The sequence below is a fragment of the Podarcis filfolensis genome (assembly GCF_964270895.1).
Source record: "Podarcis filfolensis genome assembly, chromosome: 10".
NCBI lineage: Eukaryota > Metazoa > Chordata > Lepidosauria > Squamata > Lacertidae > Podarcis > Podarcis filfolensis.
In genome coordinates, this window is record NC_139612.1 from 14,427,723 (window position 1) to 14,444,831 (window position 17,109).

Sequence of the window (17,109 nt, forward strand, 5' to 3'; positions counted from 1 at the left end):
GGCATTTGGAAAGCTGTCCGCCTAACAGAAAACTACTGCCTAAGTTTGAGCGAGGAGAATGGTTAGCCATTGGCTTGTGACTCAGCACGAAAGCAATAGTTTCTCCTTCCTGGATCATTTTTCACAGCATTGCGACATAAACTCTGCCACACAAAAGAAAGCAGGAACACAGGAGTTTCTAGCTTTTCTCCAGGGGTCAGCTAGAATTGTTTTCCAGCATATTTCTCAGTGTGAACCTAAAAGATACTTTGTCCAATGCTTTTATCCAATACAGTCACCTTAATATTCCAAAACACCCTCCACACTCATTGTGTAAAGGTAGATAATAGATATCTGGCCTAAAGGTCATCTGTAAATATCAAACTGAAACCAAATGTACATTTTTGGCAACTAAGTAAGGAGGCTGGTACCCAGTGATAATCTGCTTCTGAGGGAGGACACAGTGGGAAGGCTGTTCAGTTGCAGGAGTAGCAAGAACTAACATGACATGAGATTTTCTTGCATCTACAGTGGTACCTCGGGTTACATACGCTTCAGGTTACATACGCTTCAGGTTACAGACTCCACTAACCCAGAAATAGTACCTCAGGTTAAGAACTTTGCTTCAGGATAAGAACAGAAATCGGGCTCTGGCGGTGCGGCGGCAGCAGGAGGCCCCATTAGCTAAAGTGGTGCTTGAGGTTAAGAACAGTTTCAGGTTAAGAACGGACCTCCGGAACGAATTAAGTACTTAACCTGAGGTACTCCTGTATATACTTTCTCAACTAGCTGAGTTGACAGGTTTAAAAATAATTTTTAAAACCCTCATCTCTCAACTCTGAAACTATTACGTACATGCTTTAGGTATTTTCTACACTTTCAGTGTAAAGCTTTGTTTGTACTGTGTGTGTGCTTCTAAATTGTTCAAATGTTGCAATCCCCCCCTTTTTATGCAGTAGGTAAATAAGTCTATGCCAAACTGTTTTAATTGCAAACCTATGCAAGGAATTACCCATGCTATTTGCATACTTGAGTCACTTTCTTCTCTCGGGCAGAGGTGGGTGGATAGAAATAATAAATATTATGCCGCCAGACAGGTTAATTTAGTGCTATTTTCTCCTCTGTTCCTCCACAAGAAAACAAATTAGCAGATGTCTAAAAGGCTTCTTAGCAACGATCCTGTATGTTGAAATAAGGGGGTTTGTGTTCAGCAATAAATCAGCTCCCAGAGGCGGACTTGGTGTTTTACTCCTTCGCCAGCTGTGTTTCATCACAGCTATTAATGGCACCGTGCATCTTGTCTTTTCTAGTAATCTGTAAAAGGTTAACTCGTTCTTTTTTAATGGTTCTTCTTATGATAGAATGGAGTCATGTCTGGGTTGATGCAAATGCTGCTACTGAAAGTCTCTGCACATATCACAGAACAGCTGGGAATGGCTCCCGGAGGAGAGTTCAGGGAGGCTTTCAAAGAGGTGAGACTTTTCTTTCTTTCTTCTTTTAAGTGTGTGATTTTGTGTGCGATTTCGCCCCTGAGGTAAAAAACGCTGAGTGAATTGTGGGAGGCTGGCAACGACAGAAACCGGTGTGGGTTTCACTTGGGCCAAATTCTTTGTGCTGTATTCTGTCTCTTAAAAACAAATCAAAATCTGGAAAAAAATAATAATTACCGGTTCAAAGAACATCTGGTTTTAAAAATCTGGGCCTCCCATCTACCGTTTTCAGTCTGATTGTCTTAACGCTGGCAAAACATAATGAAAGCTGTAATATGAATGGTATCCTTTGCGGCTGCCGAGGGAACTTTAAACATATCAGAAAATTGAGTGTGTGATTCATTTTGTCCCATGTCTCGGCTGCTAGGCTAATAGATTTTCGGATAGCAATTAAGCCAGATACATCTCTCTTTAAGAACAAAAACAAAAAAAGGTGGGAGTGGAGAAAGTTTGTGTTTTCATAAGGGGAAAACTGGGGGAGGAATTCAACATTGCGCTATTTTGATTGTTTCAAAAAAAAAACCCTTTCCTCTTCCTACAATGCTGTTCTGAACCTCCAGATTTGGGGGCGCCATGGAGGGAGGAGCGAAGGAAGCCCTCTTACTAACTAACAGCTGCCCTTCCTCTAGCTTCCATCCTGGAGCCTTTAAATATTTTTAAGTTGGGTGAGCATCTGTGAACAATTCTGTTTTACGTAACAAATTTTGTCTGATTCCCCCTGTCAATAATCGCGCAAATCATCTCATAAATTAGAAATTTTTTTTGAGAGAGAGGTGTTAGAACTATTACCATAATCCTTGGCCAATATTAAAGCATTTTTTCCTCACTGCATATTAAAACATTTTTCTCAATGGGTATTGCAGTTGATAATTTTGTTTGTTGGCTTATCTTTATGGATTTATAATCTGTATTGTTTATTGGTACTGCTTCTGTGGGTTTGTCATGGCCTTTAGCTAGAACAATAAACTTATATCGATTGACTGATTGAGTTCGATTTTTTTCATGTGAATTGTCCGCGCAAATTGCATTTGATTTGTGATGACAGCACTTGCACTTTCTTAGCCATGCTAGTCTGAGGAGTCTCTTGTATCCGATCTGCTTTGGTAACTTGTAATTATTCAATATAGCTGTAAATGCTGCCATGATAAGTTTCAACCCGTAACCACTTATTTATTATTTTTACCACACTTTTTCATGTAAAATGCGGTTAATGACAGTTAGCAATGGAATACATAGCAAAATGGGGACCAGTCAATAAAGTATAAGCAGTAATTAGTGTAAATGATAAGTAACGAGCAAAGAATAATCAAATTAGAGAAGATGAAAATTAGACAGCAGCTGTTGACTAGTTAGACATGTTGAGTGGCATTCGACTAAGTTTTACCCAGGGTAGACCCATTGAAATCCATTAGTTCGTTAATTTCGGTTCATCTGCTATTGAGGAAAACTTAGTAAGATACCACTCACCACGATTAAAATGCAAAACACGACAAATCCACTCAGTAATCTGAACATCTCTTAAGAGACAACTGTTTTACCTGCCAACATCAACAACGTTTGGGTGCAGTCACTGAGAAGGCCCTGTCTTGAATTCTTGCCCAAACGCTCATCTTCCATTGGCAGGACAAGAGCTCAACTGGGATTGTAGAGGAAAAGTAGTTTCCTTGAGGTCGCCTGCCCCCAAGCCTTCTAGGCTATAACCAGCACTTTGAATTGTGCCCAGAAATGGACAGTGAAACTGTTGCATCTCAGAGAGGTCTGAAGACTTTGCTACTGCTACTCGTGTCCCTTTTTTCTTCTGCTTTCAACAATCTCTCTAAGAGAAAACAGATCATTTCTGAAAACCAACTTAATAGCCTGGTGTAAGCTATGAAACCCTGAAAGAACCTTTGTGCAAGAAGCCTTTATGCAAGATAGCTAAACTGAAAATGATTTATTTGTATTATTGTTGTTGTTGTTGTTATGTTACACACCCTGTGTAGTGCCTTAGCGTCCTGTTGTATGTAATGCTGTCTAATCGCTAATGTTCATATTCATCTTGCAGGCTAGTAAAGTACCTTTCTGCAAATTTCATCTTGGGGACAGGCCAATCCCGGTGACCTTCAAGAGGGCCATTGCTGCACTTTCTTTCTGGCAAAAGGTCAAGCTTGCTTGGGGCCTCTGCTTCCTTTCTGACCCAATCAGGTAGGAATGAGTGTGGCAACTTGTGGTTGGGTGCTCAGACTTGAGGCAGCCCTGGGGTATATCTTCTGATGGTGCTGGCAAATATTTCTGGTGCCAGTAACAACAAAAGAAAGGGCAACCGTTGGAACAGGAGACTAGAGGCTCTCTGGATATTGTTGGGATTCCAGCTCCTGTCAACACCAAACTCCCCGTCCAACCCCTTTACACCCAACTGAAGGGGCTGTGGTCTAAATCACTGAGCCTCTTGGGCTTGCCAAGGTTGGCGGTTTGAATCCCAGCTCCCGTTGCTCTGTCCCAGCTCCTGCCAACCTAGCAGTTTGAAAGCATGCCAGTGCAAGTAGACAAATATTTACCGCTGTGTCGGGAAGGTAAACGGCATTTCCGTACGCTCTGGCACTCATCACGATGTTCCGTTGTGCCAGAAGCAATTTAGTCATGCTGGCCACATGACCCAGAAAACTGTCTGTGGACAAACGTGAGATGGCCTGAAAGCGAGATGAGTGCCGTAACCCCATAGTCGCCTTTGACTGGACTTAACCATCCAGGGGTCCTTTACCTTTTTACCTTTTATTTTTATACCCAACTGATCACTGTGCCCTTCAGGTGAGGGCTTCCTGCACATACTGTACAATGTAGGAATCTGGTTGGCTGAGACCTTTCCCATCTGTATTGGATTTTTAAATACATTTAATCACCTGTTTTGCCACCCTAGGTTCCTTTAGGAACAAGGGTAGGATGTAAGTTTAATACATAAACATTCATCCCGTTGAAATGCAGGCAGGCCCCCCCCCATTTACATGCATTCAGTGTGTGCACAGCCGTGTATACCAATCACGCCGAATCCAGAAGAAACATCACTAAAAGGAGAAATGGGAGCAGGACATCTGCAGGATTTTTCCATGGGTTTCAATTACAGCAGTACCCCGGATTACAAACACCTCAGGTTACAAACGCTTTGGGTTACAGACTCTACTAACGTGGAAGTAGTACCTCGGGTTGAGAACTTTACCTCAGGATGAGAACAGAAATCACGCGGCGGCAGAGGGAGGCCCCATTAGCTAAAGTGGTACCTCAGGTTAAGAACGGTTTCAGGTTAAGAACGGACCTCTGGAACGAATTAAGTTTATAAGCAGAGGTACCACTGTATATGCAATTTCAGCAACGCATGCAGTGCCTCGGAATGTAACCCCCCCTCCCCCACATAAATGGGGATGCCTGTTTAAAAACGCCTGATAAAAGGACAAGATCCTACAAGCTGCTCTTTATTTAAGTGCTCTTAAGCTATGCCAAATAGCTCTTAGGGTCAGTGAGTGTTCGGTGCCCTCTGTAAAACATGCGTTTTACTCGCACGTCAAGCAATTGTGTGGTGAAAGGGGGTGCACTTTGAGACCCGCCCCCGATTCTTTCCTGTAATTGTTGTTCTATTGTCTGTCAGAAGTTCACATGTAAAGGGTCAGTATGATCAGGATGCCTGGTTGTGTGGATGCCCCAATTTCACAGAGCTCACGAATGTGACTGAGCTGTAGCTATGGGGTCAAGGGTGGTACTAGTCGGGGTTTTTGTCCCAGGTGAAGTTTCCATAGGGGAGCCATTGAGGCTCCCAGCCTCTGTGTGTGTGTGTACACAAACACATGTGGGGAGTGAATTAAAGCTTAGTTTTGACCCAGGTGAATTTAAGCCTAGTTTTGCCCCTGCGTATGAGCAAGAGTTCATATGCTGAGTTATCTTTACAGCTAGCTGTACACAATGCACAGTCCTAAACGGCCTCAGTCCAATATACCTGAAAGAGCGTCTTCACCTCCATCATTCAGCCCGGACACTGAGGTCCAGTGCGGAGGGCCTTCTGGCGGTTCCCTCGCTGCGAGAAGCCAAGTTACAGGGAACCAGGCAGAGGGCCTTCTCGGTAGTGGCGCCCGCCTTGTGGAATGCCCTCCCACCAGTTGTCAAAGAGAAAAATAACTACCAAACTTTTAGAAGACATCTAAAGGCAGCCCTGTTTAGGGAAGCTTTTAATGTTTAATAGGTTATTGTATTTTAGTGTTTTGTTGGAAGCCGCCCAGAGTGGCTGGGGGGACCCAGCCAGATGGGTGGGGTATAAATAATAAATTATTATTATTATTATTATTATTATTATTATTATTATTATTATTATTATTATTGGAAGTGAACTCAATTAGTGGGGCTGAAAGCACAGGCCCACTCCCCAGTCATTATGCCGTCCCCTACGAGGGAGTAGCATGTAACTAGGGCTTTGTTTATACTGTGTTGGTAGTCAGTGAATTATTTGATACATTCATGCATGGCTACAGAGCTTTTTTCTAATACAAGTGCTTCTATCGTGGCAATTTTCAGGTTATTTTTATCCATCACAGCAACAGCAGTGAGATGTCCTTTTACCATAAGCAGTTCTTTGCATGTTTACATTTCGGTGTGATGTAGACGCTTCAGTGCCTTGCAGCTCTATTTTTCTGCTGCCATGTATAAAAAATTGCATTATATGCAGTAGTAGGTTTCTACCATTTGTAGCCGTCGTACGCCCAAGTGGATCTCGTTGTCTGCAATAGAATGAGCAATGTGTTTGGTAAGAAGGGCTGTTTGAGAAATATAGCAGGCACTACAGAGCTGTGAAAAAAAGAAAAGACTGAGAGAGAAAAGGAGCTGTAGTCGCATTGCATATTTAAACTGTGTATTAGCATCATTTATATGTAAGAACATTGCAAGGGTTCTGTAGCTCAGTATAAGACAACTTCATATGTCTTGCAGATACCAGAATACATCAGGTGCACAAAATGGAGGAGAGAATCCTGGAATGGGTTTTCCTCCCACTAGGGAGGACTGTGCAATTTAAGTGGCTTTTACCCCAGTGCTGGGGGGGGGGTGACCCCCCAGTTCCTTCTCGCCTAGCTTCCCCCCTGCACAAATGGGGGCTGCCTTTGGTTTATTCTAAGAAAGCCCTTCAGTTGTTAAATTGCAGCCCGCAGGGAGATTGACGGAGAGAATGAACTGTTTCCACAATACAGGCAGTTACCGTTTTAGCTGCGTCCAATTGACACGCGATCACTGGTGCATGGGTCCTTTTCCACCCAGAAGAGGGCGTAATGGGGCTGTGCATGTTTATATGCACTCTGCCAACATGGGGGGGGGGGGGAATGGAGCCCCCACAAGAAATTGCCTCTGCTTGTAATATAGTTGCACTGCTTTTCCTCCCCTACATTTGAAGGCAATAGTGTACCTGTTTCAGGCTGTGGCTGGAGCAAACAAGGTAGCTTTGTGTCCTTCAGAAACGTTGCATTTAGAGAAAATAAACACATCCAAAAAGAGACTGCAGTCCGAAAGATATTCCATAGGGCTTACCGGGAACCTAATAAGAACAGAAGGAGTTGGAATACTCCCCAAGTGGGAGATACCGTAGCTGCTTCTGGAACAGCGTAGCAGTGAATTACTAACACAAGACGTATTGTTTTACATCTACTAGGCAGGGAAGGCCAGGGTTGGTCAACTTGTGACCCATTATTGTACGTTTTGACCTTCATATACAGTTTCAAGTGGCGCTCCACTTTTAAGATACAGTGGTGCCCCGCAAGACGAATGCCTCGCAAGACGGAAAACCCGCTAAATGAAAGAGTTTTCCGTTTTGGAGGTGCTTCGCAAAACGAATTTCCTATGGGCTTGCTTCGCAAGACGAAAATGTCTTGCGAGTTCCTGTGGGGTTTTTTTCCTCCCCCCCCCCTTTTTCCCAAGCCGCTAAGCTGCTTATCAGCTGATCCGCTAAGCCGCTTAACAGCTGATCCGCTAAGCCGCTAAGCCGCTTAACAGCTGATCCGCTAAGCCGCTTATCAGCTGATCCGCTAAGCCGCTTATCAGCTGATCCGCTAAGACGCTTAACAGCTGATCCGCTAAGACGCTTATCAGCTGATCCGCTAAGCTGCTAAGCCGCTAAGACGCTTATCAGCTGATCCACTAAGCCGCTAATAGCGCTAATCCGCTAAGCCACTAATGGGCTTGCTTCACAAGACGAAAAAACCGCAAGACGAAGAGACTCGCGGAACGGATTCTTTTCGTCTTGCGAGGCACCACTGTACTTTGCATGGACAGATAGTAGTCAGAAATACAGGTGGAGTCTGTGTCTTAACAGTTGGCCAGTTGAGAGCAATGGGTAGTGGGTGGGAATTAGCAATACTTCAGTTCTTTTATCTCTCAGTGGAGAGTAAACCCCACTGAACTCATTGGGACTTCCGTCCGAGTAGAAATGCATAGGGTTGTATTGCAAAATATGTCATTTAGGTAAGCTAACCCAAAACTGCTTACATAATAAATAATCCTGACCACCACTGGGTTTGCCTGATTCTGCTCTGAACCTCGGAGCATGGAAGAATATTTAAAATAGGGTGCATGGTTGCCTTGCTATCCGCTATGTGGGTAGCCCGAGTAATAATGTTACAGCTGTGTACCTTTGGATCTTATCCAAAAACATAAAACATTCAAAATAGCAAGATCCTGCAGAAAATATTTCCCCTGTCTTGAACTCAGAAAATGCATCATGGTGTGAATTTTGCTCAAAGAAGTGCAGAACAGAAGTTCTATCTCTGGCTGTTTCGTACACTTAGGGTCAATTCACACATTCATGTTCAATGCCTAAGGGTGCAAGTGTCTGTCTCATTTTGGGCTGCATATTTAATTATTATTTATTGTACTGGTTACCCCAGCCACCCCGCCATAATTTTCCAGGATTGGGTTTCGCCTAGAGAATACGATAAAAAGACTCACACGCCACAGTACTATGCAATATGGATCAACTAAACCAGATGGGGGTTTTTTGGTGGGGGGAGACTAACAATCAAAGTTCAACTTTCACAGGAGTAGAGGTGCAATTTTTTAGTCACGGTTTAGTGCTTTAAGACTTGGCTATTGTTAAAATGTAATAAAGATCATGAGCTGCATGTTCAGAAATAATCAAACTGGGAATATTCTTAGAAGCTGTCCCCTAGTACTAAGTTGGACTAAGCTGATGCTGGAAGAATTGTTATCAAGTGAAGCCTAATTGACAAGCTAAAAGGTGCATTTTGTGCTCCTGCTGTTGTGTTTCGGCAGCATCAAGGCAGAAGCGCAACACAGCTATAACAGCAGAGCAAGGCTGAAGCGCTCTCTCTCTCTCCCCAAGGAATTAACATGTTATAATTAGAATGAGGTTTATATGCTTTTACACATCCATACCTCCCACTCACTACTTGAGTGTGAAAGGGGTAACAACCGGTTTGATTTTCCTTTCCACTGCACTTGCAGCGCAGATGCCTGCCAATTTGTTTTTGTTTGTTTTTTCAGAAACGAAAATTGATTCCTTGGGAAGAAAGAGTTCTGTGCCAAATTCTAAACTGAATTTTTATGCAGTGCTTTTTAATTGTGTGTGTGTTGCTGCTGCTGCTGTATCTCCTTGTGAGCTGTCTTTCAGCAAGGCTTTTCTGCAGAAAAAGCAATCCGCGAATTCCGTTCTTATCTCTGACCCCATTCTGAGGTTAAGCAGTACTTTCTTTCCTGCAACTTACACGTCCTGGTTCTGTTCCAAGCATGCTTGTAGGTTCGTTGAGGATGGGTTCAAGTAACCAACTTTGAACCCACACTCCTCAATACCTTCAGAGTGGAAGTCACTTGGGAGTTTTCCATGGGAATCTAACATACCAATCAGCTCTGCAGTTATTTCACTTTCAATAAACCCGGGAAATCCAACTTGCTGAAAGGCTAGTAGCTGTAACAGACTGTGCCCTTACCTTCTACATTAGTAGCTAGCCTTTTGAGACAGGCAGTAATAACACTTTCGGCTTCTTCTGTAAGAAATAGTAAGTTGAAAGAGTGGAGAAATCCCTACTTGTACTTGCCTTTATCCATCTGGATTTTTTAAAAACAAACAATTTTTGGCATTATTGAGACTCAAAGGGCATTGGTTCAGTTTATTATTCTTTCTCCTTTTGCTTTCATTCATCACTGAGAGCATAATGTAGACATTGAAACTGTTTGTTTCAGTAAAGATGATGTGGAGAAGTGTAAACAAAAGGATCTGCTGGAGCAAATGATGGCCGAGATGATTGGCGAGTTTCCTGATCTTCATCGGACAATTGTCTCAGAAAGAGATATTTACTTGACTTACATGTTGAAGCAAGCTGCAAAGCGAACAGAACTACCTCGTGCATCTGAAGGTAAGTTAACATTTATGACTAGGAATTGCACTCCTCCAGCGGTGCGGTTCTTCAACCATGCTGCCTCTCAGGAAATCTGGACACATATTTGTAGATTAATGTACAAGATAGGGATTAATTCTGTTAGCCAACTAGCCAAGAGAGTGTTGCCACTCTGCCTGGTTGCTAAGTTTTTTCTTCACTGAGGTAGCAAATGCTCTACAGTGGTACCTCGGGTTACATACGCTTCAGGTTACAGACTCCGCTAACCCAGAAATAGTACCTCAGGTTAAGAACTTTGCTTCAGGTTGAGAACAGAAATCGTGGGGTGGCGGCGGGAGGCCCCATTAGCTAAAGTGGTGCTTCAGGTTAAGAACAGTTTCAGGTTAAGAACGGACCTCCGGAACGAATTAAGTACGTAACCAGAGGTACCACTGTAATTGGCTGTGAAGATTTGAGGGAATTTTCCTCTGTATGCTTCATTTCATTACTATGTTCAAGGCTTGAACTAAGACAAAAGCTCCCTGTTTCTTTCTCTCAAATTATACATGGTTTTGTTCAGTTTCCTCAGCCAAGACTTTTCTCTCTGGACTCTGTCTTCATAAATTAAGTGACTTTGCCAACATAGCAAGGCATGTGAATTGGCCCGATATTGCAGCCTATCTGCAAAATTGGAATTAAAAGTATTCTGATTTGCAGGATCATTGAAATGAGAGAGGTGACACTGTCCATTTAGGAATTCTATGTACCTTTTATAAAGGGGTCATACGTTTTTAGATAATGTTCCTGTTATAAGAACTGGCCAAATTAGTATTCATCTTCCTGCAACCAATCGGAAGCCATGCCTTGGTTTCCGAACATTTTGGAAGTCAAACGGAATCCGTTCCGGAAGTCCATTTGACTTCCAAGGTACCACTGTATCCCTTTGTTTCTGTTTGAGAGCTGTGGCTGAAGAGAATCCAAAAAATAGCGGTAGTAAATATAATAAACACATTGAACATGAGCTTTTTGTTTGTTTCTTCTGCTGTCTCAGCTGAACCTAGAAGATGCGTCCCGTCCATTGTAGTTGGGGTGGTTGGAATGGGTCACGTGCCTGGGATCGAAAAGAACTGGAATACAGACTTGAACATCCAGGAAATAATGAGGTAATTCTCTCTCTGGTAGGTTTGGTCATTTTCCTTATATGTTATGATTTCTGCAGTTAGCCTGGGGGCAGGAGGTAAATAAAAGGCAGTGAATAGGTATAGTGGCAGACTATTAATGACACTAAAGGTGAAACAGGATGAACTCCCAGAGATGCTAAAATGCTAAAATGTCCTTGGTTAGGCAGGAAGTATCTCCTGAGAAATGAGTATTTGGGAGAAAGCTTGTTGTGTAGTTTTCCCTATGGAACAAATGACTGAAAACAAAGATGCATTTTGGGTTTCTGTTTTATCTGCGCAGTACCAAGGCCTGAGATACAGATTGTTTCCTGTGATCTGAAGTATATTAATGGTTGATCTGAAGTATATTAACGGTTGAGATTTGATGCTCTGTATAAATAAAACGTGAAAAGAGAGCACTCAATTTTTTCAAAAAAAAGAGGGGTGTCGGGGTGAATATTTCCAATGAAAATAATTAAAAGTGCATCATAAAAATTCATGTTCCTATTACAAAATTATAAACCTGGAAACTACCACAAGTAGATATAATGGTAACATTCAGACATTATGCTGAGTCACCATTGAGAATGATGGGAACAAGCCAAACAAACCGCAAGCTGTTACCAAGATTACATCTTGTCACTTGTGGTTCATTTGGAGGAGACAAACAACAAGACTCAGTTCATATGTAACCATAAGCCAAACCACGGCTTAGCCACCAGTAGCACAGCAGGAGCAAAGCAGAGAAGTTTTTACTCTATGCACCAGCCTGCTTGCCCATTCATACTTAACCATCGTTTGGCTTTGAGTTGCATGTGAACGAGGCCATTTTGGCGTCGAATAAAGGCTTCCATTTCCGTTTTTCCTTAAACGCAGTTTGTCATATTATTGGAACCACTAAATTGTAGCTTAACATTAGCCATGCTTTGTTTGAAACAAACCAACTTCAAGTCATGGATTATGTTGTAAGAACATAATAAAGGTAAAGGGCAACGGAAACGCCGTTTACCTTCCCGCTGGAGCGGTACCTATTTATCTACTTGCACTTTGACGTGCTTTCAAACTGCTAGGTTGGCAGGAGCAGGGACCGAGCAACGGGAGCTCACCCCGTTGTGGGGATTCGAACCGTCAACCTTCTGATTGGCAAGTCCTAGGCTCTATGGTTTAACCCACAGCGCCACCCGTAAGAACATAATAAGATCAGCCAAAACACTTCCCTAGCCCAGCATCCTGTATTTCACTGTGGCCAACCAGGTGCCTCTAGGAAGCTCACAATCTGAATGTAAGTGCAATATCATACTCTTGCTCCTATTAATAAGTTGGGAATTAAGAGTTTGAATGGAAAGCTAAACTGTGGTTAATGGAAAGCAGAACTGAAAGCTTTCGAACCCCCCACCTGCGTCAGCTGCCACACCTAAGAATGACGGGGTGGAATGCAAAGCCTGAAGTTATCTGCAGCTCATTCTCATCGTGCTAAATACAGTTTTGACATGGCATGTGAATGTAGCCAATAAATGCTCATTTAGATGAAGGTAGTAGTGCAAGAAAAATCCATCTGTGATTTCCTCTCCAAGATGCATGAATCAATTAATTTTACGGAATCATTTTTATATATTGCAAGACTCATTGTAAAATGAAAAGAATTTCAAAAATCAAATCCATAATAGTATAAATAAATCAAAAGAGGTATGTTAACAAATACTGCTGATGTGGACTGTTAGCTCATGGCCTGATCCATGAAAGATTATTTTCATTTAAAGCAATTGATAATGTTTGAACTGTATTGTGTATGCTGTTACCCAAAAGATAAGTGGTCAGAATAGGGGGAAATGGCCCGTGGTGGTGGTGGTGGTGGTGTGTGTGTGTGTGTGTGTGTGTGTGTGTGTGTGTAAGCTCATTAGCTATTACACTGGCACAATTAAACAACACACAAATATTCCTGCATGATGCATACTGGATTCCCACCCATGTAATAAAGGTTGCTGCAGGCATTTTAGTGTTTGAGCAAGTAGTGTTTAGTATTAATTATTTGAACATAGGTGGATGGTAAGTCTCTCCTCCCCTCTTCTCCTTTTTCCAGTGTGCCGCCTCCATCAACCTCAAGTAAAATCCTCAAGTTTGCTTTAAAGGTCACAGTATTTGGACTAGTGGGCTACGGCTGCTATAGGATGGGGAAAAGGACAGTTCGGTTTATTCTCTCCATGCCCGTTGCACAGAACTATCTTCAGAAACTGACAGATGTCAAGCCTCAGCACTGAATTGGAAGAAGATTCTGCAAGTAGCTGGGGCAAGATCTAACATACGTAAAACTAGGTTGGAAAGGAGTGACTTGTCAAATTTAACCAAATTCTGTCCAGAGGTCTCATTTGATGCTGAGCTGGAGCATAACCAGTGGATCAGTACTAAACGCCACACCAGCTGCGGCCTAAGCATTTGCCCACAAACCTGGTGAAATGGGCAGCATAAAATGACATGCCAGTATAGGGTACCTAAAGTATGTACACATATATATCATACTATTATGTGTATATAGTGCATTTATAAAGATGGTGATATAATGGATCAACAACACAGAATCTAATATCCTCAGACACAATTCACTGGAAACTTCCGTTATGCAAGCACCTTTGAAACGAATGAGACTGTACAAAGATGCAGCTGTTGATTTAACTGACGCTGGCACAGGAGAACTTGCTGGTGCATTGTGTCCCATGATCTGTTTTCTCCCCCAGAGGAACAGAACAAACCATAGGCTAATTGTGTTCCTATTAGAAAGCACAGTGGCCCATTAAGTATGTGTGCGTTCGGTACAGGTAAATAAATACCAGGCTATCCTTCCTGGTGCCAAGCACCTATAAGATGACTTAGAAGGACCTCTTATTACTGGAAAACTTTTATACTTAGTGGCTTTTTTTAAAAGAAGACAAACTGCTAAAAAAAGCTTTTGAAATATCAGAAACATGCTGGCTGCTATCGATGAAACCTCTTCATATCTTTTACAAGCCTTACTTTTTTTAGAAGAAAAAGTTGCCTTCAGCATTGTATCCCGCCAAAATGGATCACTTTAAAACCCCAACTCTTTTTTTTATTAATGGAAAGCTCACAAGTTCCATTCAAGACTCCTTATGTTTGGTTAGCCCAACCTGACGCCCTCCAGATGTCTTTAATTTAGAATCATCTGGGGAAAGTTGGGGAAGGACAAGCAAGATCGTGCTTTGTCGTTTGGGGGCTTTCCCAAGGTTTTCTCTGTCTCAAATGAAACAATGCAATATGTCTGCTTTTCTCTCTCTCCTTAAGTTGTTGTTGGGTAACTTCCTTTGTTTACAAGGCACACAGTTCCTCCTAGGTTAGATTAATGTCACTGATAATTAGTAAACCAAATCCTTGTCAGGATAAATTTCAGTACTGCAAAATTATTGAGACTCTTATCCCTCCTACTAATGACATTTCACTTCTCCTTTTGGGGGAAAACAAATCTGGAACTGTTGTGTATGTCGTATTTACCCTTCCTCGGATGCCATGTAAGCTATTTATCACAATTCCAGTGGAATGTAATAAAATGCTGATTTAAAAGAAAAAATCAGTGGAATGTTGTTTTAACAGATTTCAATCAGTATTTTTTGAAACTGCCTAGGTTTTGTTTGTGTAGCTTTTATGCGTCCTTTTCAACAATTCTACTTTTTTAACATGCACATTTTTTTAAAGAAACATTTTGTCATGTACGTTTTGTAGACATTTATATGCCCTTAAGATTGCCTTGGAGTGCATATTGCTTGTTGCCATCTCAACAGAATATTAATCGTAAAAATGCGGTTGTTAATCTATCCCGTGGAAAGCCTTTTGCCTTTTATGCAATTGTCCATTGGCTGGAGTAAAGACAATTTCTGACTTTAGTCTTCCCTGCTCCCTCTTCTTTAGAGAAGGTGGCATTTGAGGAGCAGAAACTAAACGCTGACATAGTCCAAACCTGACTGCATATTTAGCAAAGCAAACGTTTCCAGATTAATACCGTTACAGCCTGTCTTTCAAAATGCTCTTTTGCAAGTTTCCATTAACTGGACATAATGCAGCACAGATAAGTGCACTTAGGTCCAGTTGCGGGCAAGGGGAGATAAACAGGAAATATGCACAATTAGCTGGGTAATGATTGTGCCTGGGTTTAGTTCTTGGTTCTTACCAAAAGGAGGCTATAGTCTTCTTCTTCTTTGGTATTTTTGCTGATGATATGATGCTGGTGGGGAATTCTACATCTTTTGATGGGACTTATGATGGATTCCAAAGTTTTATTTAACTAAATTCAAGTGATAGATTTACAGGGCCTAACAGATTGTATTCCCCAACATCAATGAAAACAAATATCCCTAAATGAAATTTGATGCTGCTTTTTCTGTTTTTGCATCATGTATTGCAATTATATCTTGCAAAAAAATAAAAATGGTGGTGCTTGCCTGTTAATAGCACTTGAGACAATTTGCTCTGGAACCGCAACAGTTAAGTATATTGATACAATTAATTGGTTTGAGTTGGAATACTCTTCCACACACCCTCCATAGGCAAACCTCTTGAATACCTTATACGGAAGAAAATGGAAATTTGTTAAATGATGGGAGGAAGGTGCACAGGTTGATTTTTACAGGTACAGCTCAACACAAGATGCAAGAGAGAAAGGTTTGTGTCATTGGTCTTTGCCACTTATACTGCTTTCCTGACAACTGTTTGGAAGAAAAAGGGAGTGAGCTGGAAAGTACCATGTTATAAGCAACTTTTCAACAATTGGAATGATTATTTTTATTTTGATGGTTTCTCCTTTACCTTTTAAAAGGTTTCCAATGATTTTTTTTGTTAGTTATCATACCTCTTGGGAATATGTTAGATAATCAGCTGAATGAGCTATTAAATTACCTTTTACATCTTACCAAATATGTTGGCTCTCTTTATTGTGTTCCTCCAGTCCCATTTTGTAGGTTAACTGTATTATGTTTACTTTAAAGTATTCATACTCAGGTAAATTTCACAAAAGTTACAAAAAACAAGATGAATGGCAAGAGTCAGCCTTAAGCTTGAATGGACTAATGTTAAACGATGAACTTGAGGCATGCTGTATTCTATGTATTTCCATATGCCAAAAAGAGAGAAATAGAATAAAAGGTCTACCCGTCATCTAGCATTTCATATTTACCAATTCAGTGTTTGTGTTCTTTCAAGAGTGTATGAAATGAGAATATGCTATTCCATGTCCCAAAGACATCTGCACAATGCAATTGAATGGGGCTACCAGTATTTGATATATATTGAATGCCTCTTAGTGCTTGACCTAACTGAAATTGCCTGATTTAAATATGCCCCATGGATGCTGGATAAAGATGATTCATAGAATTTTTTTTTACTTCCTGAAAAATGCAAAACCAACTTGTAATAAAAAGTGAATTATCAAGTCCCTTGTTTTTTACTGTGGTGATACAGCATATTCTATAAGCCTATTTCAAACATAGCTCTAGTATAATGCAGGGGTTGCCAGCTTTTTTTGACTAGTGGGCACATTTTGAATTTTGAGAGTGCTGAGCGTGCCCATCACAAAATAGCTGCTCTGTGGGGTGTGGTATAACAAAAGTTAGAGAGGCACCTGCCTGCAGCAACCTTACACTGAACCATGAGAAGTCAGTGGTGTGCTGCTGCTGAAGATCACAATATTGATTTTACAGACACCGAGATGCTGTTGCCGTCCAATAGCAAAAGGAAGCATTCATCATGTACGAAGTGGCCACACCATACTCATTTCACAGAAATTGCACAGAAGGATCTTGCACTTTGCACCATAATTCTCTTTCCAGGAAGGCTAGGGAGATACTTTTTAAAAATGGAAATGGGACACCTGCCCAGGGACACCAGTGAGAGCCTTTGTAGATAATGGGTAACCAACTCCTAGGTTGATGCTATCAGACTAGAGGAAAACAAACCCTTCACTTTCTTAGGATTAGCCTTAACCAGTATGGCATCCCAAGCAAAAGATTAAAAATGTTCTTCTGCATTGGCACCTGAAGTTTTACAGGCTTGTCAACATTGTTCCCAAGTAAATGTGGGAAGTGGTTTTGTTTAGATGCATCCAGTTATTGACACAGCTGCCCATCTTCCTTTATACAAGTT

The 17,109-nt window shown here is 41.5% G+C and overlaps 1 protein-coding gene across 3 annotated transcripts in view; it reads left to right on the forward strand.

Annotated features, from left to right (window-relative positions):
* Positions 1-16,147, forward strand: part of TRABD (TraB domain containing) — a 33,883-nt gene extending 17,736 nt beyond the window's left edge. For 2 of the 3 annotated variants that reach the window (XM_083575321.1, XM_083575322.1), the window contains exons 6-10: positions 1,341-1,451; positions 3,514-3,653; positions 9,672-9,844; positions 10,857-10,968; positions 13,046-16,147. In XM_083575321.1, coding sequence (XP_083431447.1) covers positions 1,341-1,451; positions 3,514-3,653; positions 9,672-9,844; positions 10,857-10,968; positions 13,046-13,223 — 714 coding nt within the window. In that variant the 3' untranslated portion in view covers positions 13,224-16,147. Of the gene's footprint in view, positions 1-1,340; positions 1,452-3,513; positions 3,654-9,671; positions 9,845-10,856; positions 10,984-13,045 lie in introns of all 3 variants that reach the window. The other variant, XM_083575323.1, reaches the window with a different exon arrangement.
* Positions 16,148-17,109: the final 962 nt, after the last annotated feature.